The following is a 24,748-nucleotide window of genomic DNA, read 5'->3' as shown; positions in this document are numbered from 1 at the left end:
AGTTAGTACTAGCATAACACCGTAAATAATGAAAAATTATTGGAAGAGGCCGCTACAATGTAGCTGATAATTTTACAGTATTAGAGTTATGAGAGATGACCCACAAAAATACCTCGAATCTATATCTATATCAAGTGATTATTAGATAAGGTGCAGATTTTCAAATTTACATATAACCATTAATAAGGACAGCCACGTTATGGCGGCCTCATTCAGTAATTTTTCGTCAATAACGATTCAAAATACATCATCATATCTTCTTTGGTTTTGGTATTCATTTGAAAAGGCTTGCACAACACCTATACAACATTATCCTAGTTTTTTAGTAAAAAAGAGAAGAAAAAAAAAGAAAAAAACAATCTTACAAACTATCATTAGAGTTAGACATTTTATTTTAGTACAAGTTGTATGAGTCGAAATTCGGACTCACAACCGTTTGGTAGGAAATAAATACTATAACCAGTCGAACTACGTTCAAGTTGGTTAGAATTGAACTATTCAGAGTCGTTCGAGATTACTTTTCCAAGGACTAGAAGTATAAATGTGTTTGGTAAAATTTGATTACTTTTTTTTAATTGATGTAAAATTCCCTTTTGATTTACTATTCAATTGCAAAAACTTTTAAACTTAGCTTTCCTCAAAATCTACTGCCTTCTCTAAACAAAGGTTACAAAATTATAGCTATACTTCCTTTTTACGTTGGTTCCCTCCTTATGTTTCTTGTATGTCCTCTTCTTCTTCTTCTTCTTCTTCTTATTCTTTTTTTTTAAATTATATTAAAATTTTGATGGATTATTTTGGGCTTTGTATTTTTAAAATATCTATTTTAGTCCATAAATTTTCTATTTTTGTTAATTTTAGACTTTGCACTTTCAAAATATCTATTTTTGTTCTAGTATTTTTAGAAAGTAATCATTGATCCTATTTGCAATTTTGACACTAATGAAAATCTTTTTATATAAATTTATGGCTACATTTTATAAATTTATTGAGTAAGGTGTCATGCTAAAATTATGAACGAATAATAAGAAAAAAATGAAAGTATAAAAACTAAAATAAACTAAAGTAAAATATGGAACAAAATAATATTTAAATTTAAATATAAAGTATCAATATAAAATTAATTAAAAAAAGTTGTTTAATTTAATTATTAGAGTCACAAAATTTAATATTATTTTACTAAATACTATATAACCTTTTTTTTAAATAAAATTAAAATTTAACCAACAGTAATGTAATTTAGTTCATATTTGCCGATTTTTCTAAACGCAAGCCCCGGTTTACTCGATTTCTCCTTTACATATTTCAAAAGGGAAAAAAAAGGCTCTTTGTTTACCTACTCAACGGCAATTACAAGAACGCATGAGAAATTGACTCAATTGATCTGAAAAAGTTTCCATTTTGCTCAAATGACCTAAATTATAAAAATTGACTCAACTGACCCAGTTTTAACTTTTCTGACATTTCAGAGAGTCTACAATTACGAATATACCCCAAATGAATTGAACTACAACAAATCTGGCACAAAATCACTTAGGTTGGTGTAATTAAAACCATGGGCGAGTTCCACTTGATTCATGGCCATGAATTTATTAAAGTACCACCAACTTAATAATTCCCCTGTACTATCATTTATTATATACCCACACATTCTCACCGAGTGCAGAGAATAAAAGTATGTTTCAGTCCGTATTGTTCAGAAGCACATCTTTCACGTGGTTTTGAAGAACTTCGATACCTTTTCCAACATTTTTCACATCTTGAATCAATTAAAGGAAGTCAATTTTTCATCTCTGACACCTTGAACGAGGTTAGTTTTTTATTGGTTCATAATATTGTTTTCAATTCGTCTAGAATATGATGTATTTAGTTGGAGTGAATGGAATTTCTGAATTTTTGTCAGTATTTTTATGGGTAAAAGAAGTTACGTAAGTCAATGATTCATGACGGTGTTTATTCGTTTAATGATCGTGGTCAATGGTTTTATGATTAACGGCCGTGGTTTTAGGTCGATTGCATACAGATATCCTTGATCGGCTGACGACCATGGTCCATTTTGTCGATTCTTGACCGGGGTGTTTAGGACCACGGCCGTGGTTGTGTGATTAATGGTCGTGGTCATGAGTAAAGACATTGACACAAGACAACCACGAGCTTTAATTTTCAACACCACGACCTTGAATGCAGACAACCACGGGCATGAATTCACTACACCACGGCCATGAATTGATAATATTAAAGCAATTTTCAACACCACGAACTTGAATCTAAATAACCACGAGCTTTAATTTTCAACACCACGGCCTTGAATGCAGACAACCACGGGCATGAATTCACTACACCACGGCCATGAATTGATAATATTATGGCCGTGGTGCCTGCATTTATTTGAATTCACTACTCCAGTTTTTCATTACCTGTACCTCTGTTTATCTTAACAACCCTCAAATCCAGTATGTCAACAACAATGGTTCAGAAATGCATTCAACTGTATACGATTAAAGAAATGGTCGTACAATAATAATAAGAACGTTGAACTATACAAAACATACTTCAGAACTATTACAAAAGTACTATTCAAATGATTGATTTGTTAGCCCAAAGCTGAACGGCAAATTGCCGCCTAAAAAATGACATCTTAGACTGTGTTAGGGTATCAAAGGAAGAGGCAGTGGCATCGTACTCAAAAAATTTGACACAAAATATACCGCAATCACCGCCCATGTCCTGCTGGGGTGCTGATGCGACTCTACGGATGCGCCATGGCGTGAGTGGTATATTCGGCTTGTTTAGATGAACACCGGCCCTACAAATAAGTGCTGGTATAATAGTGACCATCGGCTTCAGCTCTGCTTCCAACTTGGACAGTCGGGTCATGGACATGAATGAGTCCCACACGATGAGCTCACCCTCTTCGAAGTCGATGCATATCATTACCCAGTGCTTTCCACCGATGTTATACGGTAGATAAACGGCATCAACATCCATCCAACGCTTCTCGTAGTCCGAGTGAGTACCATCGATGTAGCTGAGCACAGTCCTCACTCTTCCTTCCCAGTCATATTCGGTCGCAACCCTTGAAGCAATGGCGTTATGAGATTGCATGCAGGCATAGACACCGTCCGTTCGTCTAAGAAAATTCTGTAACCAATACGACTATTAAATAAAAGGTGTATATGTGTATATATATATATATATATATATATATTTATGTATATTGCGCTGTTAGAATAATAAAACTTACCGAGAGTACTCGGTCACCGGTGGTGAACTTGCGGCGACACAAGTCCGGTCGCAATTCGAGTTTTTTACGCACGAACATGACCAACGAATCGATTACCTGCGAGGACCAACAATATATTTCATTTCGGTTCGAAGTGAATGTACGAACATCCATATAACCGATTTCATCTATGGGAAGCAGTCATACCTCGCATGAACACCATTTTCTTGGTGTTAGAATATCCCGAAACCATTGCTTGCCTCGTTTTGCGTAACATGTTGTCTGCGTTGATCGTGGGTTATTGGCATCATCCAGCCACTTCTGAAATTTGGAGTCCTGTTCTTTCAGTATATCGGCGACGGGATTGTAAACCATGACCTTCTTTCGTTTACTTCCAACCTTAACTTCGAAGGACCCTCGAAGCTTTCATGGTGTTCTCCTCTTCCGTTCACCCCGACGAGGTGGGGGGGATTAAATGGCTGGGATAGAACGAACATGTCCTCTGAATGATCGTCTGCCACGTGTGATGAGCTCTCTAGGGGTTGTGACTGGATGTCAAGGAGCTCATCCGATTCCGTGTCCGAAAAGTCATCATATAGTTCGTCCTGTAAAACAGTTTAGTCACTAATTCAAACTATAGGTACCAAGTGAAGTGCATCAAAACTTTATAATTCGTACTTACCTCGAGTGTATGTGGAACTGGTATCTCCTTCGGATGTTCTGTAACTTGCTGTGTCACACCGGCTAATGCTGTAGTTTCCAAATGGTTGGTTTTTAGAACGTCGGACTGCTTCGTTTCTACAGTTTCAAAATCTTTCAAAGTCCCACCGACATCTCGATGCTTCGCTTCCACGGTTTCCATAACCTCCAGTACATTCAACGCGTCCCCAACCTCACCTCCTCGGCCCGTAGGCTCCGCTTCCATTGCGTCGGTGCCTTTGTTAGCCTCATTTACACCGTCCTGCGGTTTGTCTGTGTCCTTAGTCGGACTCTTACTACCACCAACTGGTCCTGCAGAATCTCCGTCACCAATGCCGTCGCCATCTCCACTATTGTTCTTTCGAAGAACCGAAGTATCGACTGGTATACCCTATATGCAAAAAGCATAATATCAGAGCACATCTAATTGAGACATAAAAGTATTAATATAGTACCCACCTTAACTAAACGACGCAAGAACTTCCGAATGCTTTTCAAGTCACCTTCCATGCCAGCGACGCGATCGTCCATAGAAGTGACTACATGTTCCACATTCGCAAGCCGCGTATCTATGGCGGCCACCTGCTCAGTCAAGATCCTCAAGCCGGACTTGCATTTGCAACGATGCTTCTTGCCACTCTTCGTCTTCTTCTCACTTCTCACATCCGTATTCATGTTATGGACATCAGGATCGGCATGGGTGGCATCATGCTGCGCGTCACGACCTTCCATTGCAGGTTGCACTTGCTCGCTTGCTTGTTCCTCGTCATCTAAGGCGTCAGTGGATGATGGCTCGAATTCCCTTTCCATGAACCTCTCTTCCGCTTCCGTTGCGAAAAGTCTGATAGCCACTTTAGCCTGTACACAAAACATACTACTAAGGGCACGTTATATGAAGCTAAACACCATATAGATGTAGTGAAGGATCTTACCGATGTGGACTGGAATATCTCCTTCTCCATGACAATCCACGCAGGTGAATGTCCGCAATTCCACCTAAGTAAGCGTGGGACAACATCCGGTTTTATAGGGTGCGCAACCCGACCGGTCAAACAAGATATTGTTTCATATCCCCAAACCTATATCAACACCACGTAGAACAACATCACATAAAATGAACAGAATATAATATAAACTAAAACTAAAACAATCAATGCAAATACCTGGAATGCCCAGGGGAAACCGTACAAACTATATGTCTTCCTCAGCCCCCCATCTTTCCCCTTCTTCTTTAGGGCACGCTTCAAACTTCTTATAGTCTTCTCGAAAGACATCTTGGCCCAATCGTAATTACAGCACACCTCTAGGTCATCAACAACCCCTAAGAGGTTATTATCCAGTTTCAAAGTCCTATCCCTCCCAAACAAGACAAGCTCCACCAATAATAACATTGATACCTTGACCGCATCAATGTCATCCTCGAACGCCATCTCCATGTACTTCGTCTCGAACTCACTTAGTAAAATATCGACTTTGTCATTGAAGTACAACTTTCTAAGTCTCTTAGGAGAAGTGTCCTTACGAATCGGTCGCCTACTATATTTTAGGCCCGTGATTAGACAAAATTCACTAAATCCAAAGGAAATTCTATTACCAAGCACGTTCATAGTAATTACGTCTGCTCTATTATCCTCCAACTCCCTAAGCAATAGGTTATGTATAAGTGGCCCATTAAGTACGAGCTCTACGTCTAGCAAATGGCCGAAATTTGTCTTCCTAAACATACTAAGTTGCCTAGGGGTTAGTTTACTCTTAATAGCCTTCACCATGCTCCCTAAGTGGGATAGGCAGCTCAAACTGGCTGAACGATGTTAGAGGGAGGAATCTTAGGTACCATTTCCATCTTATAAACCTGAAAAACAAATACGATATATACAAAACTTATTATTCAAAAAGCCAGAACCCAAACAGAGATAGGAACAAATGAAAATAATAAAAGAAGAGGAAGGAACCACATATTCTGTCCAAATTCACGGGCTTACCACGGCCGTGGTACGATGATATTGAATCTGTCAAAATTCTCGGGCACGACCATGGCCGTGGTATGACCGTGAAATTGGACAGAGAACATAAACTACTGTCATTTGAAGGAGGCTCTTCGTTTTCGAAATTTTGGTTCAACCACGGTCCTTAACAAGCACATTAATTTGCCTAGAATCGATACTTCCTTCGCCAACCATGGTCATGTTAATGGCCGTGGTTCAACCAAAATTTCGAAACCCATTAATGGTCGTGGTTCAACTAAAACAGAAGGAGAACGCTTAACAAAAACCCAGACAAACCAACGCAAACACAAAATTTGAACGACTTCTACAGTAGAAAACATAAACCCTAAGGCCGTAAATAAAAATTTCAACCACAACCGCGCAGAGAAAGAAATACATCAAATCAGAAACCAAAACCGCCGATTTCAAGCCCTAGAAGTACCGCAAATACTAAATAGGCGGCCATTGAAGGAATGAAAGACGAAAAAAAATCGCAAATATGAGTACAAAAAAACTCTTTTCTTACCATAAACAGGGTGCAAATACAAAAAAAAAATGTGCTAACCTCGACGTTTCAGATATAGGAAGCGATTTGGAGCACGAAATTGCAAAAACCAGTATAGAGTGAAGTAGAGTAAATCGGATGGGCGAACACAAAAACAAAAACGGAAGAAAAGAAACGAAGATGAAATGAGAGGATACCAACGGTTACAATTTCAATTGAGGGGTATAATTGTCATTTAATTCACGGCCGTGGTCGTACCTTTCAAGGCCATGGTAAAGCAACCAATTTAACCACGGTCAACCCGCGCCCATTGGTTGTCTTCATGAACACCACGGCTGTGGTTGTATTTTTCACGGCCATGGTCAGCTAACAAGAACCACGGTCAACCCCACCTCATTGGTTGTTTTCATGAACACCACGGCCGTGGTTATACTTTTCACGACCATGGTCAACTAAACAAGAATCACGGTCAACCTAGCGCATTGCTTGTCTTCATGAACACCACGACCGTGGTTATACTTTTCACGGCCATGGTCAGCTAACAAGAACCATGGTCAACCTCAGCTCATTGGTTGTATTCATGAACACCATGGCTGTGGTTATACATTTCACGGCCATGGTGAGCTAAACAAGAACCATGGTCAACCTAGTTCATTGCTTGTCTTCATGAACACCACGACCGTAGTTATACTTTTCACGGCCATGGTCAGCTAAACAAGAACCACGGTCAACCTAGCTAACAATCACGGCCATGGTCAGGCTAACAATCATCGAACCATGGTCGTGTTAATTCCATCACGAACGTTCAGATTGAGTCGTGGTACTATAATTTAAAAGGGGGAAGTGAATATACGATTCTTAGCCTCAACCTAGACTAATATACGAACGAAAATATTAAAAAAAAGGGGGGAAATTGCGACTTCTTATTTGCGTTCCAGATTGAGGCTAAAATAGTAATTTACCCCTTCAATATTATATTCCAGATAATAAATTGGGTCAGTTGAGTCAATTTTTTTAATTGGGGTCATTTGAACAGATATAAACTCTTTGAGGTTACCTATGCCAACTTGCCGGAACGCATTTCATCCTCCACAGATTTAGGTGAATTCGGGAGAATTTTGAGGGAAGTACTGCCACAATGTCACATTAGAAGCACAGAAATCGGAAATTTCTGATTCAGTTGCCATTCTGTCATCAAGAAAAGGCGAAGAAATTGGATTCCGCCACCCACTCACCAAGTAATTGCAGTTCCAACTTTCCACTGCCCCACCAACAACCAATTTCCGTGCCAGTTACCGAAGCAGGGAGCGAAAAAAGCCACTTCCATTCATAGTTTTGCGATAAAAGAAGAGCAAATCGAACGCCCATTTTGTCTCATCTTCCAAAGGAATCATGGGTTGGAATCAAAACCGTCCCACTGGTTCATATTGCTTCGCAGTTCGAAGGCAACGATAGCCCAACTACTGAACCCTCCACCGTCTGAAGCTGAGAGATCAAAATGGCTGTTGTCCGCCCTCTTTCAATTCCAGGGCTGGCGTTCAATTCTCCATCTGCCGTTTATAATTCCCACTCCCCCCTGTTTTGTCATCTGGGCAACGCCCAAATACTCGATAGGAGCAAACCCAGATGCCAAAAGCCCGAATTACTCTCCGTTGAGTGTTACAGAAAGCGATGTATGAGAGATTCCGGGTTCAATCGCAAGAACTTGGGGTTATCTAAGACTGTGCAGCCGGGGAATATGAAACCCAGAAAAGTTCAAGCTAAATTTTTGGGCACTGGCTTTTCTGGGGCGAATTCGAGGAGTGAGAGGTTCATTTTGAAATCAAAACTGGCTTTGAGCGATGATGAAGCAGTGGAGCGAGGAGGCGAGGATAAGAATATGTATGATGCTATTGTTATTGGGTCAGGTATTGGGGGTTTGGTTGCTTCTACTCAATTAGCAGTGAAGGGAGCCAAGGTTTTGGTTTTAGAGAAGTATGTGATTCCTGGTGGGAGCTCTGGGTATTACCAGAGGGATGGGTATACTTTTGATGTTGGGTCTTCTGTAATGTTTGGTTTCAGTGATAAGGTCTGTTTTTGGGATGGAATTTAGTTGCGATCCTTGCATCTCTTTTGTTCAACTCTGTTTGTTCATTTATTATTGTTTTTATTAGTGTTTAAAGTGGTTCAGAATATGACTGAATTCAGATGCAAAGCATGCTATTACATTTTGGTTTTAATAGTTTTTCATGCCCTTGACTTCTTTTGTTCACAAAGTGAGAGAGAGTGATGTTAGGCCTCTAATTGTTGAACTATACATTAGAAAGGGCAAAATCATGAGAGAAAACTAGTCTACTCAATAATTTATCCCTGAACAGACTTGGAAATTTGTTAGAAGTAGACTTTAAAGCATATATGCCTGGGATGGAGCAGTATACTTGTGTAAAGAGCCATGTATATACACCAACTAATGTGAACTTCGTCGACTATGGAAGAGAACTAGTGAGAAGGGTTAGGTTCTTAAACTATAACTGGAGAAAGAGGTAAGTAGCACATTAAAAGTATATGGGAACGTGGTTAGTTTAGAACTCTTTGGTGTATATGCTCTCTCGATCAATGGAAAGATACATTGAAGTAAATTAGAAATAGTGTTCTTCTACAAGATCTCGAGAGGGATTTTCCATATTCTGATTATTGGAATTTTCCTTTAAAATTATATTTCACTCACTTCATTAGTTCATTTCATTTGGTTGATGGGTTGCTCCATTTTGCACTTTTGGTATATATATATTTGATTTCAAAGCGGTTGTCTGAAAATGCAACTTTCATCTTTTATTCATGGGTTATTTCACAGGAAATTTTGCTGTAATTTTATCTTCATTTTGAGTCATTTAGTTGGTAGTTTTCTTGGGTCTTTATTCAACAAATATGCTGGGCAGGGAAATCTAAATTTGATCACCCAAGCTTTGTCAGCAGTTGGTTGTGAGATGCAAGTGCTACCAGATCCAACCACTGTTCATTTCCATCTACCAAATAATCTTTCGGTACGGGTTCATAGAGAATACGGTGAATTTATTGAAGAACTTGTCAGCTATTTCCCCCATGAAAAAGAAGGAATCCTAAAATTCTATGGAAATTGTTGGAAGGTCAGTTTTTGATTGAGATGACTGCATCTTCCTCCACATTTTTATCTCCACAACCATTGACTTACATGACAAACTTGATTACATGGGTAGATATTCAATGCTTTAAACTCATTGGAATTAAAATCACTGGAGGAGCCAATATACCTTTTCGGACAATTCTTTCAGAAGCCTCTTGAATGCCTCACACTTGGTAATGATTTTTATTTCTTTTGATTGAATATATATTTTTGAAAATTGCTGAGTAAAAGTTTTGAAGGTAGAAATAACCAATATGCAAAATATATGCGACAAATAATCGGATTTTGGATGGGGATCCCTCTTCCCCAGCCCTTATTTTGTCTTTTTTCTCCTTTTTTTTTTACAAAGTTTCTTATCCAAAAAAAAAACCGGATTTTATCTGCATCCATTTTGCGAGTTACATTCATACCATCTCCTCCTCAGTTGCAGAAAATTTTCACTCTTAAGCATCAAATATCCTTTCCAGTTGTGAGCCAAACTAACCCCCTCTGTAGCATAATTTCTATGGACCAATGATGGTTGCCATCTAAGAAGAAATGCTTTCTCGCTTATTCATCTTTAAGTAGTCAGTTTTGTCTTGGCTACAGCATATGATAATGAATCATGATTAATATCACCCTTTCATTAATTATGTTGGTTAATATACATCTTCCCTCTTTGAAAATATATAAATCTATCCACATTGCAGCATACTACTTGCCTCAAAATGCTGGAGACTTGGCTCGGAAGTACATTAAGGATCCCCGTTTATTGTCCTTTATCGATGCAGAGGTGAGCTTAGAGAATTGATTAATTGAGATATTTGCTGTAAGTTTAGTATTTTCCATTCTATTTACATATTAATGGGTTTTTTTTCTCCCTACTCCATGAGTCCATATATTTCTCTTGGATAAATTTATTTGTGGTGCTTCTGCAGTGTTTTATCGTTAGCACGGTGAATGCTTTACAAACACCAATGATAAATGCAGCTTTGGTAAGACTTATAAAGTCTATTTTCATTCTTTTTCTTCAATTCGTCCTGATTCATGATATACTGTCGGCTTCAGGTTTTATGTGACAGGCATTTTGGTGGGATTAACTACCCTGTTGGTGGCGTCGGTGGAATTGCAAAGTCCTTGGCAAAGGGTCTGGTTGATCATGGCAGCACGATAATGTATAAAGCAAATGTGACAAATATAATAACCGAGGATGGCAAAGCTGTGAGTTAGATGTTAAGGTTTGTGTTTATTATTGTGTCCACTTTTATTATTTGCTTGATTTATATTGTAGGTAGGTGTGAAGCTGTCTGATGGAAGAGAGTTCTTTGCTAAAACTATTATATCAAATGCTACCAGATGGGATACCTTTGGTTAGTTTTGCACTCAAATTCATAGAAGAACTTATTATATTACTTGGTTGAATTTCATCTGTCTCTTATCTCCTCGAATTTTAATAATTACTGTATGTATGAACCCCGCTTTGTTTAAGGAAAGCTGTTACAAGGAGTGGACCTTCCCAAAGAAGAGGAAAGCTTTCAGAAACTTTATGTAAAGGCCCCATCTTTTCTTTCAATTCATATGGGGGTAAAAGCCGAGGTTCTACCCCCAGACACAGATTGTCACCATTTTGTGCTTGAGGTAGTTTGATGCTTTGATTAGTGCTATTTTTTCTAACAGTTCCGTTTAACTTTTCATGGGAATTGCATCGAGACCATCTTACCGTTTCTCTCTTTATTATTAGAGTGATTGGACAAGGTTAGAGGAGCCATATGGAAGCATCTTTTTGAGCATCCCAACTGTTCTTGATGCATCATTAGCTCCAGAGGGACGTCATATTCTTCACATTTTTACCACTTCTTCCATAGAGGACTGGGAGGTGAGTACAGCATTTTAGTTAATATTCTGACTTTAATTACTCTAAAACCAAAAACTTAAGCTGTTATATTATTTTATCTTTTACATGTATTCTTAACCCTCCCCCTCACGTATGGACTCATATATCAATTTGATTTTCTTGAAACCAAACATATGAACTATTAATATCAATTAGGAGGAAATAAAACATTACAAGGGTTTGAACACTGATTCTATAGTAAATTACTTCTAAACCTAAAAGTTTAAGTTGATAGGCTAAGATATATTTAATCCTTATATATATTCTTAACATACTTACCTCCATCTGCCCCTTTCACCCTCCATATGATTGGTTGTGGTGCATGTTATATGTAATTTCACAGTTGAGCTATTTTTTCCTATACCAGGGGCTCTCTGTAAAAGACTACGAAGCGAAGAAGGAGCTGATAGCGGGTGAAATCATTACTAGACTTGAGAAGGAGCTATTTCCAGGCCTTAAATCATCTATTGATTTTATGGAGGTATATGTTTTGTTCTAATGCTGCCTGCTAAACAGTCTTGCTGTTTTTTAAAACTGGACCTCTCTTTAGAGTATACTGTGCTGCGTTTTTAAAATCTCGAATCAAAATAATTAGGTGAAGTAAGTTTTAGGATTGTACTTGTTAAAATAATCCATAAGTTTGTCTCAATACGAAAAGTAAATAACGAAAGCAGTGTGTTTTACTATCCAGTATTCATATGAATGGCATTGGAGTATGTTGTTCCTTCTGTTTATGTTGTATAGCAAATGGACCTGACAAATCACCTTTCCAAGAGAAATTATTGTATTTATTCAATATGAATCTCAAATATTTCCATATGCAGGACAGTAAATCTCATCGGTTTTATTTATTTATTTACTGTTTCTTGATCAATGAGGCTGTATTTTTATGTCTTAATTATGTCTAATTTTGGTACTTGCCTGTGATATTTGAGTTGGTGGATTGGAATAAACACTTTAAATTTAATATTATTGAAACATTATTTTCCTCTAGTACAAAGCCTTCTAATTATTTGTCTGGTTAAAGTTGCTTATGCCTTCTCAAAAAGTTGCATAAACACTATTAGATTGCATCAACTTAAAACCACACAGTTACTCGCTCTTAATAATGTGTTGGTTAAAAATTTATGGAATGGTGACAGGTCGGGACACCAAAGACACATAGGCGATTCTTAGCTCGTAATAGTGGTACCTATGGACCGATGCCACGTAGAACTCCCAAGGGATTACTTGGAATGCCTTTTAATACAACTGTAAGTTTATGGTTGAAATTAAGCCTCTTGTTTATGTGGATGGTTAATTTACATCCGACTGAAGGGACACTGATTACGACCTGCAGGCTATAGATGGCCTGTATTGTGTTGGTGATAGCTGCTTTCCCGGACAAGGAGTAATAGCTGTAGCCTTTTCTGGAGTGATGTGTGCACACCGAGTAGCTGCAGATATTGGTGAGCTATACACCTCTCACCTCTTTCGATTTTTCCAGATTGTTGATGATCATTTACCAACTTGCCTAGTTTACCGAAAAGAATTTTATCTCATATCTCTGAGTTATAAATTACTTGTCTAATGAACTACACAACTCATAACTTCGAGTTCCGAATATCTGTTCCACGGCGTCTAGTTTCTTCTCAGTTTGGCTAGAGTTCTACCGCCCCTAATTCTTACCACCTTGACAGGTCTTCAAAAGAAGTCCCCCATTTTGGATGCTGCCCTTCTTGGACTACTCGGTTGGTTTAGGACCTTGGCCTGAGTTTTGATGTGAGAATGCAGTCTGTCCATTGCACCGTAAAAGTCTTATGGGGTCAGCTGTGTAACAAAGGCTTACCATTCTTTAGAAATAGAGCAGTAGCAACATCATACTCGTATATTTACGATTAATGTAACAGATTGTGACGGTAATCAATCTGTCAATGAATAAGAAAAAGAGTTTGTACCAAGAAAAGAACCTCTGAACTGAATGTTTGTTTTATAAAAGAAAAAGAAGAGTTCTGCCAACATTTTATGTTCATGGATTTGGAACTAAACTCTACTGTTTCAGGCCACTATATTTAAATGTTCTAGCTAGATGCTGAAGTGAGAAGCACCTCCAGGAGCAACCCATGTTGACGATGACTAACATGTTCCCGTTGCCTTCAATGCTATCACCCGTCCCGGAAGGTAAGTTTTCCTTTTTCTTTTAAGAGTACAATAGCAGGGAAAAGTTGCCAAAATGGAGATTTTTACTATTTGTTAGACCTTGGAACTCAAATTGAAGCACAAGTAAACCAATGCTCTGATTGCTCTTGTAGCAAATCTTCCTCTGAGAGTATTTTGCACTTTGTTTATATTAACTTCCTGATTGTAGCTTCATCCTCCTCAACGAAACGTAAGCCAATAGCCGATACCCGAAAACCATGGCGACTAGAGCTGTAACTTCCACTACTCCGTTGTCCATTCTCATACCGTTCACGGCGGGTATGATGTGGTTGTACTGCACCTTTAGAAGGAGCTTGTATGTGTGATAGTTGAAAGATACAAAGCGGATCCATGATATGAACACTGGAACTTTCTGCAAAAATTTCAGGAAAATGTCTTCTTTCTGGACAAACTAAAAATGAAGTTTGCTCAAAGTATATGAACTAATAACTGAATTCCCAAAATTATTTGGATCAAAATGGGGTCAAATCCAGAGATCAAAATAGTGTATGATTTGTTTTTAGTTTCTAGTTTCTAAAAATTAGGCATATTTTCTTGCAGTGTTTTTCACCTTTCTTCTAAATACATTTGAATTTTTAGTCGAATTTTTTTTTTTCTAAAAAAATAAGTTTTCAGAAACTTTATTGTTCTTATTTTTTTAAAATTTGGGTTAAATTTTGAAAATGTTTTTTAAAAAGTTGATAACGAGACAAAGGAAAACATAGGTGGAAATAGTGGTGGCAAGTTTAATTTTCAAAGACAAAACTAAAAACAATGGTTATCGGGTTCTTAGTTTCTATACTTCAAGCAAATTACGTTGTATATAGACTAAAATCAATGTAAAATCTAAATACTAGAATAATATGATCTTAGAGGTCTCGTGTTCGAACCTTCAGGTGAGCGGTGAGCTTATGAAGCATGTGCCTCCGACTCTCAATTATTAGAAAGAAAGAATAGTATGGTCTACCAACATGTAGGAAGAAGAAGAGTAATACCTGTACGAAGAATCCACCGGCGAGCATGAAGGTCATGACGGTGACGGAGGCGAAGGTGGTAGCCTTCTTGACATCCATGAGCGTAGCTCCGATGGCCAAGCCGAGGCCCTGAGCAGCGACGATGGAGAGGAAGACGGTGATCATGGTGAGGAAGAAAGGGGCAGGACTGAGCCTGAGGCCAGCCATGAAGTAGACAACAAGAAGGAAGAGAATGGGGAGCAAGAGATCAAGTGGAAGGTCACTGGTAGTTCTTGCCAAAAAGTAAGCACTCAATCTGTACATATCAGCCGCTCTTTCTTTGCTCAACATTGCTCTCTCTTGTGGGAATGTGAATATTGCTGTGAACACTGGGAAGAACCCCCAAAACACTGCTATGAAGAACAGCAGCCCAGCCTTCAAACAAACAACAAAAAACACCCATTTTCTTATTTCCACTGCAAGTTTTTTGTTCTAACATATGCTACCTCTACTATCTACATGTTCGCCAACTAATACAGTTAGCCAAACGAAAAATTTTAGCTCGTTATTGCGTAAATGAACGTGTTAGTACAACAATGACTGTCATCGACAATTTGTGAGGTTAGAATTTAAAAAACCATAAAGATCAACTCGAGTATAGCTCAATTGGCTAAAACACAGATAACATTTGCGAGGTCAGAATCAACTCGAGTATAGCTGAACTGATAGAGGTACAAATTTAAGTATAGTAATGATTGGCATAAAAAATTTGAGTGATGGACTAAATTGTAGGGACCAATTTAAAACTTTAAAAAGTTATAAAGACAATTTTGAAATTAAGACTGTCAATATGAATATAGTTCAATTGGTTAAAATACAAGGTCATATTTTGTGAGGTCAGAAGTTAAAATCCCTCGACCCACTCATTGTTCATGAACTAAAAAAAAATTCAAAAATAAAAAATCAACCATTGAGCATAAATTTGCAATTTAAGCCCGTTTAGTTTATGAATGAGAATCAAGGAACGAGAATACAAATTTTCATTTTAACGTAAGAATTGAATAAATGGGTAGGATCCATCCAAATGTGAGAATCCTAAAATCTCATCAATTATATTCTCATTTTACTCTATACCTTTTCAGTAATTATTAGCAATTTTTATCTTTTATCTCTCTTCCATTAATGAAATCATATTTTCTATTAATGGTTCACAATTTCACCATTTCTTTGTTTATTTATAATACTAATAAATTTTCTTCTAATAAAAAGATTATACAACTTTAAAAGTTGATTTGAATTTATTATGAAATACTATAATTTTATGTTTAACTATTATTAATCAATATCAATAAAATTGTTAAAATATAATTTATTATTATTAAATATTATAACAATAAAAGTTATTAATATTTTATATGAACGTAAATTTTTTTAGTGGATGTGATTTTATTTTAATTATTTATTATTTGTTAATATTAAATGTTATTAGAAAATATTAATAAAATAAAATTAGCACACTGGTTAAAATACTAAACTTATTTTTTAATAACCAATATCAATAAGCTCTGTTTTTATTCCAAAAAATTATAAGTAAAGAACATGAATTTCTCATTTCCATTTAATTCTCAATCAGCTCGTTAATATTATTATTATTATTTTTTTGCAAAATAATATTATCTTATTTTCTCCTGAGTTTCACTTTCACCTCTGTAATATAAGCATGCAAGAACACAAAAAAACTAAAATCCTCTGCAAAATTCTCAAAATTCAAGCTTCAAATTTCTGCAACAATGGAGGAGTTCGAAAATTACCTGATCTTGCAAGCCTTTGGGAGTTCTACTGTCCGATTGCCACCACAGTAACCCTAGAATTATGGCGGTGGCCAGAACTTGAGTGATTCTCAGCCAGCTGAAGTATTCATGGCGTCTTTCTTTGATTCCTCTTCGGAACAGTATGGTGTATTGTTCCCACCAGCTCGCTCCCCATTGCCTTTTCGAAGACGATACCTTCGATTTCATCTCTTCGTCGAGCGTCAGAGGCGCCAGCATTTTCCTCTTTTCCTTCTCTGCAACTCTCGTCTCGTAAGCCTCCACCAGATACTGCTTTAAATTCTCCAAATCAAAACTATTGTCGTTTGTTTTAAGGGCATATTATTGCAGGTATTGTAAGCTGTAATTAGATTTGATTTTGGTATGGAAATTTACTTCTGTTTACAACTATGTTACTTTAGTATCTTTGCTTTAGTTCCTTTGTTCATTTTGTTGTTCAGTTCTGATAATCATGGGAATAGACTGTTCTCAAATAGTTGATTGGAGTTTGATCAAATCCATGGCTACAAGATGATATAAATAAACATCTAGGAACGGAACTTGAAAATTATAATTTTAAGTAGTTGATATAGTTCAGACGATTTTTTTTTTTTTTTTTTTTATGAGATTGAGATGATCTTCAATTCTGCTATAGAAATTCTTGGTAACTGGACTCTAGTACAATCGGGTTATTTCAAAGTGGATTATAATCATATTAAAATCAAAGCAGAAGAATTCATAATGGTGGCTTGATTTCCCTAAACATACCTCCTGCACTTGAGCTGGAGAAGGTCTTTCCTGTCTAATTTCAGCCTCAGAATTCTCTATTTGCACCCTGTCCTCTAACTCTGATGGAACAGACACATCATTGAGGTTACCGTTTGCAAGGTCAAGTAAGAACTCAGCAGGATTCATGGTAATAAGTGGGGAACACCCTATAGATGAGAAATAATTCATTGCTTCTGATGCTTTGCCATAATAGATCAAGCTTCCCTTCCCAAGAAGAATTAGCTTGTCAAATTTGTGAAATAATCTGCTAGATGGTTGGTGAATTGTCGTCACGACAGTCTTCCCAGCCTGCCATGGAAGAAAAACTTAGTCATTCTACATTGGAGCTAATCAGCAGAACAAAAGAAGATTGAAGATATATATGCATATACTTCTGCTATCTCTTGTAAAATCTGAACAATTCTCAATGCTGTTGTAGAATCCAAGCCAGAGGTTGGTTCATCAAGAAACAGCAGAGAGGGGTTGATTAAAATCTCGTTGCCTATACAGACCCTACGCCTTTCTCCACCTGAAACCCCACGGACAAAGGAGCCACCAATCATTGTATCCTGGCACCTGCAGATGGCTATGTTGATAAATGCCTATTCCCAGAAGAGTGTAATATCCTGTGCTTCAATACATTTTTAGTCGGAAGGAACTGCTAAGATTTACCTTTCAAGGCCCAGCTCATAGATGACGTCAATTGCACGCTTTTCCTTTTGCTCTTTAGTCAATGTTTTTGGCAATCGAAGCAGAGCTGCATATCTCAGTGTTTCTTTCACTGTCAGGTGGGGAAATAGAACATCCTCCTGCATTACGAATCCTATCCTGCAATGGCATTTTATTTTATCATGATCAAAGTATGTTGTATCAATATCTTTTAATCACTCTGTCTAGGATTATTGCCTGCTTTTCAGGAACTTATTGTATGGTTGATCATTGTAAGTAATGGAACCGCCAGCAGTAGACCGAATGAGCCGGCCTCCAAGCAGATTGAGTAATGTTGTCTTGCCACTTCCTGAAGGTCCCATTAAGGCCAGAACTTCGCCTGGGTTTACCGAACCGGTAATCCCATTCAGGATCTCCTTCTCTGCACTTGTCCGCAATCCCTTTAGAATTACTTTATAAGTAACGTCCCTGAACTGCAAAATTTTTCATCCACACAACAGAATGAAGATGAATTGAGCTATGTAAAAGTTGTTGAAGATTCAACTCAATTGAGAGAAGGCTATATTTTAGGCAAAAGATTCAACTCAAGTGAGAGAAGGCTATATTTTCCAAAAGGTATGCAAATAGTTTCACTTTTTAACCCTTCTTTAATTCCCTCTAGAAAGCGATATGCTTTGACTAGCTTTTTTTTTTTCCTTTCTTTTATCTTTCTGGTTCTTATTTTGTTCTTCAGTTAGGTGGAAATTGGATGAGTCTTGTACATGAATTGTCATATAAAATGAAACTTTGTACAAGACTGAACCTGACCATGCTATAATTTGCATGCTAGCTTAGCCATGTTCTATGGGGGTTGTGCTTTTATCTCTACATCAATCTCCCTGTATTTTGCCTGTCCAAATAGATAGACATAAATTCATTTGCTATCAGAAAAACAACACATACTACTTTGAATACTCTCTTTTTTTGTTATCAAAGAATGGGTGGCCATGTATAGGAGGATAATCATTTTATTTCAATGATGAAATTTCACTTTATTTACCTTGAGGTGAATTGGCATAGTTGGTTCTGTTTGAAATCTGGCCTTGCCTGTTCCTGCTTCTACATCCTCCGCTGTTATATTATATGCATATTAGAAGTTAAAACGGTTGAAGTTGGTAATTTACCTCAAGATACTTCATTATTTTTTAAATATAGAAGTACCATTATTATTTTTTTAATATGAGAAACCAACTTCTATTGAGAATGATTGAAGTGGGAAAAAAACGTACAAAAACATGGGTGATAAAAACCAGAGAAATATATTGGTAACTTGCAAAAATAAGAAATACAAACGAACACCCCAAGTAGTTTGAGGAACTTGGATGTCTCCCTCCTGAGTAAACTCAAGCCTAAACAACTCAACCATTGGTTGCTTTCGTCCCTGCTAGCTTTCTCTATTCATAACCACATTCCTATAACAAATTCCTTAACTAGTGACTAACGTACCCTTAGTATTCTAATAATATTTTTGGTAGCTAACAATGGGCTAAACGTAACTTAAGTAGTGCAAGAGGTTCTAAAATAATCTATTAAGTGTAAGAAAAGAGTAAAAAAATCGTCAATTGCATATACAGGGAAGGAGTCAAAGGTAGGTAGGAAATTAGGGCCTATAAATATGAAATTGAAGTCCTCAATGGCTTGACTTTACCATTAAATAAAACAAAATATTTCTAAATTTATGGGCCCTAGTCACTCTGCTGATTTGATTATAAGTACCGACTAACAGTCTTTTTCTTTTCAAGTTTGGTGTCAAACCCCAGTCAAAAAAAACATATAAAGTATTCATCGGCCTGAACATAACTCAACTGGTCTAACTGGACATGACATATTCATTGACCAAAAAGGTCGGAAGTTCAAATCTCCACCTCCACATATTGTTGAACAAAAAAAAAACATGTCAAGCGTCTTGGATTAGGCCAAATCAACCACCACCTCCCCCCCCCCCCAAAAAAAAAAAAGAGAATAAAAAGAGAGAACAAAGAGAAAATGCAAGCCAAGACAAACTGGCTGTTGCATGGGGTATTTTAAATTAAAAGAGGGGAATACATTCCAAAATTGTACTTACAGTACATGAAATTGGGGGGAATTACTAAGAATAGGCACACAAGTTTCGGAAAAAGATTAAAAAAATGTAATTTTCTTAAACGTTATAATCGTTTATTTTCCCATGCTTTGGAAGACTAAAACATATGTAATTTATAATTAGAGAGAGAGCGAGAGGGCAGAAGGTCAGACATACAGATACAGCCGTAAGATTTTGAGTACTTTTATTGCACACCTGTTTTTAGTTTTCCCATTATAAGGGAAACCCTGACACTTTCCCTTTACCAAACAAAGGGGGACCAGAAAAATGAATAAGAGTTTGCTAAAGGACTGAACCTTTTTGTTTACTTTCTCTGAAACTCTTTGTGGCTTAATACATTGTGTGGACCATATCAAAAAGTAAGAAGAAAACATGAACAGAAAAAGAAAGTAGATGAAGAAGAAGAAGAAGACAGCGACGACAAATCTTCGAAAATAGCAGTATATCTATATATATTGTATTTAAATAACTTCCTTTCATGAATAATATTCATTGTACTGTTCTTGCTTCTGTGTAAATTTTCAACTCAAATTATTTCCATAGAGCTCAGAAAATCGAAGTTGCAGATTGATTTAGAATTAATTACTTACGTATATCTTCATCACTGAATGGCTTGGAATCTGCAATTTCATCAGGTGGGAGAGTGAAGCCAGTGAAGGAGAATGACAAGCCCAAGCTCGCACTTGAAGCTCTACTCAGAGCTGCACCACTGCCCAAGTCATCCAAATCCAGCTTCAGTTGTGCACTCCTAGACTTCCTGATGTGTGTGTTTCTGCCCCCGCTGCCCCCACCCCCACCCCCGCCACGGCCCGGTGAAGGAACTGTCAGCATCTGCCTGCTCGACTTCCTCGACATGGTCATGCTGCCACTCTCAGCCACCACCCCATTGGCCTCGCCGCTCGACGTTGGAGACTTGAACGCCGCTGTCACCTTCTCCAACAATTGATCCGATTTCGTCCTCGCCAGGCCTAATGAACTTGTTTTCTCCATGTTGCTCAACCTTCCTACCTAATGAAGAGAGTGCAATGTGAGACAGTTAAGTTTTGACATTCATCATTGTGAAACAACATATCCATACATATATACATATATATATATAAGTTCATATTGTGTTTACCTTTTTTGTGATGTTGAAGGAGGAGAGTGGAGAGATAATAGTGAAGAACTTGGAGAGAGAGAGAGGTGGCTCAATCTATTGCACCTTCAATGGTGCACATTCACTTCTTATATAAAGAGCAATAAGAGGAGGAAATAGTTTATTTCTTAGTACCAAAAGTACCCTTGTGTTATCTAGTATATAACAATTGTGCCATATTTGTGGCAATGATGTAACTTTAGACATGGTAATTAGTTTCTTAGACATTTTATACCATGCCATCAGGCATCAATCATTCTCAAATAGCCCTACCATCTTAGCCGTACACGTGTTCGGAAGATTCGTTTTTTTCGTGTGCATAGAGACCAGTTTCATTTTCAGGCAATTTCTATCGAATTAAGGTAGTACATAGCCTCTAGTATAATATCATATACAACAATCAATATATTTATATATATATATGATCGTAGAAAAATAAGCTAAGATATTAATGATGTCGTGATGACATTCGAGGTTTTTTCGTGTGTCGTTTTGCTTTCTAAGTTGGGGTTTTCGGTCAAGTTAAGGGAAAACTTTAAACATTAATGAAGTTTTTGTAGAGTATTTGGAGAGCTCGTATTATTTATTTATTATTTATTTTATTTGGAGTTGGGTCCTTTTTGGTGGCCAAATGTGAGGCCATACTTTGCTCTTACATTACCTCTTTACAAAGGAATTGAACAAAACTTTTGGAAGTTTGTTTTGATCCACTGATGTTTACATTTCTTTCTTTTGATGGAATTATGATACATTATCTTGTATGTGTATATATACTAAATAATATTGTTCAATAAATAGCATTTAATAGTATATATACAAAATTCAATACTTATATGAAACAATTAAAAAAAAAGTGTAAAAAAACATCATGATTTTTTAACTTTTGAATTTTTTTTTGGATAATACTTTTGAATAATTAAGAGTAGTTCTATTCACTAAATTAAAACTTTGGTAGCAAAAATAACTTTATTATAAAGTAAAAATAAAAGAAATGGTAAATGCAACCATGTCCAGTTATATAGATTTACTAACGTAAGCTAAACGACATCAATTTTTAAAATTTTTTTAAATAGTTAGTTTGATTTATTGGCCAGTATAACAACAAAAATTGGCCACAATTTTGGATAAACATAAAAGAAATACTATATTTTGAATATCCAATACAAAAAGGATGCCCACCACAACAATTTTTCAAGTCTTTAATTATCAACTCAAATATAAAAAGAAAAAAATAATATTATCCACACATGAAATAAGGAAAAATATGACCAGTTTTGAGTTTTGTAATAAATTTTTGTTTAGAAGATAATGTAATTACTAGTTTTTTAAAACCAATTCTTTTAATCTTAGTCAAATATAAAAAAGAATTCAGTGTTTTTTTAGAAATTATTTTAAAAATTCGTTGCAATTTTAAAAGTGCTTTTAGGAAATATATTATATATAGAACAGAGAGCCTAGGTGAACAAGCGTATTTTAAAAAAAAATAAAATAGTTATCATATAATTAAGAAAATAATTAAATTTATTTAATAAATATTCTATTTTCATTCTTAATATTGTCAAACATTTTTAATTGTCAATAGCTCGACTAGCTAAAGATATACATCCTTTTATCAAAAGGTCCGAGATTCAAATCTTCACTCTAAAAGATAATAAAAACCATTATTCATAAAATCTTTAAATTAAAACAATTATAAAATAAGAACAGAAAGATAATTAATTTTATTAATCATACAATTTCCTACTCAAAGAACTACTAAATCTTCAACTAATAGAACCATTAAGCAATAAAATTTTTTATCAAAGTTCATCAAGTAACATGAATATAGTTGTACATCTACTTCTTTTCTTAAGGTTGAAGGTTCAAATTCTCACCTTATAATATAAATCATAATTATAACTAACAAACAGTTCATCAAATTTATCATTCAAGAACTTTCATGTTTTTTTTTTTTTCAAATGATTAAGAAACCAAACATGGCTTTAATAATATTTGGTTCATTATTTTGTGTCATCAAGAAAAAGGAATGAGTTGTGCCATTATGATCTTATCCTCTCATTATCTAATTCACACCTCCCCTTCTTTAATGCTCAATATTATTATTTCTAAGTGTCTACAACTTTTCCGAACCACAATCTATTGATTGATTAAACTATACTCAACTCTAACTTAGCATGATTAGAGGTTCAAATTTGAGAGAGCGAGAGAAACGTATACGAAATTGTTTGGTGCACGAACGCTGTTTATACACTGACGAATTCTAAATAAGTCTTGAATTAACCAAAAAAATATATATAAGATTTAAATTTTTATGTGCGGAAATACTATACATATATATTGATATCGCATCACACATGTTAATTCAAGACTAGTTTAGTGGATAAAGACATCTATTATCTTTCTTGATATCGAAGCTGACACAATCATCTACGCTGCACTGTTATACTAAAAAGAAGAATTATGAGAAATTTTACCGAATAAATGAGGTTGACCTATTAGTGACTAATAATTTATTAATTAACAATTACATAACACTTGCAAAGATTTTACACCAATAAAAAATATGTCTTTAGTAATAATTGAGTTGTATATGTATAAAGCTTAGTGAATGCATATTGGGTTATAATAAAGATATAATGTTTTGACCTTCTTCATAATTAATGTAAAAAGCAATGCATTGAAAGTTAAATTTAAAATGCTTATTATTTTAATTTTTAATTTTTTTTTAGTAATGGTGGGTGTAGTGAAGAGGAATATTATAAAAAGAAAAAAAAAAAGAAAAAAAAAGGACAATTTTGGCAGCTAATGGTAACAAGTTAGATGTATTTTGGTTGGGTGATTGCTCATCCTCCATCCACCACAATTTGCCACGTTTCACCCTTAAATATATTTATTGATTTTTTTATTCTTTATTTTCACATTTTTCTAGCATGTTTAAGTACTTTTGAAAAGTGTTATTTTTTGTTTCTATTTCAAATCTTTCAACACAAATTATATATCTAACGAATCCATTCAAAACTATTTATTAACCTCCCCCATTTATATATATATATATTCATGCATGAAAGGGAATATATGGAAATATAGAGATAATTAAAATATATATATATATAGATATAATACTTTTTCAACAAAAAGTAACATTAAAAAAATGTTACATTATTTATTTTCTTCCATATTTTGTTAAATATAATTTTATTTTGTTCCTTCTCATATCAAGTCAATTTTAAAATACGTATAACCGTTTCAAAAAGAAAAATCTAAAGGTGTATAATAAACGTGAACATATATATAATTTAAATAAGCTGGTTGATATAGATATTAATATATAATACATTTATTATGAAAGGAAAAATAATAATAAGTATTTTATTAAATTAATTAGTCACCAACAACAAATAGAGAAAACAAGGGAAAATGTTTAGGGAAGAATAACAACTGTGATTAATTTTCTAAAATTTTAAAATCAGATAAATCTAGAAATTTAAAACTAATAAAATATTAAATTGAAGTTTTGTGGTTGTTTCTGTTAACTTATTCTAGTTTAATTTTTTTTTGTTTTATCCGTCTTAATACTTCAAAAAAATTTAATGCATCATTTAACTCTGCGTTTAATACAAATTATTTAACAATTACAGAAAGATTGGATCGAACCATATATCTTTCAAATGGTAATAAGTTAAGTGCG

At 35.6% G+C, this 24,748-nt stretch overlaps 3 protein-coding genes across 4 annotated transcripts; 1 reads left to right on the top strand and 2 right to left on the bottom strand.

Moving 5' to 3' along the window:
* Window positions 1-2,406: 2,406 nt before the first annotated feature.
* LOC148211533 (putative ubiquitin-like-specific protease 1B) lies at window positions 2,407-4,772 on the bottom strand. Its single transcript, XM_088124338.1, has 3 exons — window positions 3,906-4,772; window positions 3,245-3,828; window positions 2,407-3,141 (listed from the first exon to the last, which is right to left on the bottom strand). Exons 2-3 carry the CDS (start codon window positions 3,395-3,397, stop codon window positions 2,578-2,580), a joined length of 717 nt encoding a protein of 238 aa, XP_087980464.1. The 5' UTR covers window positions 3,398-3,828; window positions 3,906-4,772; the 3' UTR covers window positions 2,407-2,577.
* A 2,700-nt stretch (window positions 4,773-7,472) lies between these two features.
* On the top strand, window positions 7,473-13,425 carry CRTISO (carotenoid isomerase). Its single transcript, XM_022295768.2, has 13 exons — window positions 7,473-8,480; window positions 9,331-9,537; window positions 9,628-9,727; window positions 10,244-10,326; window positions 10,472-10,528; window positions 10,602-10,754; window positions 10,825-10,903; window positions 11,023-11,171; window positions 11,275-11,409; window positions 11,795-11,908; window positions 12,570-12,680; window positions 12,767-12,875; window positions 13,107-13,425. Exons 1-13 carry the CDS (start codon window positions 7,911-7,913, stop codon window positions 13,178-13,180), a joined length of 1,941 nt encoding a protein of 646 aa, XP_022151460.1. The 5' UTR covers window positions 7,473-7,910; the 3' UTR covers window positions 13,181-13,425.
* ABCG22 (ABC-2 type transporter family protein) lies at window positions 13,380-21,198 on the bottom strand. Of its 2 annotated transcripts, XM_022295766.2 has the most exons (10): window positions 21,043-21,198; window positions 20,516-20,933; window positions 18,843-18,913; window positions 18,041-18,276; window positions 17,807-17,962; window positions 17,527-17,710; window positions 17,135-17,443; window positions 16,370-16,657; window positions 14,601-14,993; window positions 13,380-13,978 (listed from the first exon to the last, which is right to left on the bottom strand). In XM_022295766.2, exons 2-10 carry the CDS (start codon window positions 20,913-20,915, stop codon window positions 13,757-13,759), a joined length of 2,259 nt encoding a protein of 752 aa, XP_022151458.1. In that variant the 5' UTR covers window positions 20,916-20,933; window positions 21,043-21,198; the 3' UTR covers window positions 13,380-13,756. The 2 variants fall into 2 exon arrangements, with proteins under 2 accessions (XP_022151458.1, XP_022151459.1); XM_022295767.2 differs by lacking the exons at window positions 20,516-20,933; window positions 21,043-21,198 and adding an exon at window positions 18,611-18,692 and having other exon boundaries at window positions 18,843-18,902.
* Window positions 21,199-24,748: the final 3,550 nt, after the last annotated feature.

This window comes from Momordica charantia (assembly GCF_013281855.1).
Source record: "Momordica charantia cultivar OHB3-1 chromosome 5 unlocalized genomic scaffold, Mcharantia_2.0 BLBB01000005.1, whole genome shotgun sequence".
Taxonomy (NCBI): domain Eukaryota; kingdom Viridiplantae; phylum Streptophyta; class Magnoliopsida; order Cucurbitales; family Cucurbitaceae; genus Momordica; species Momordica charantia.
The sequence above is the reverse complement of the archived record's forward strand: the minus strand, read 5'-3'. Positions and strand labels throughout refer to the sequence as shown.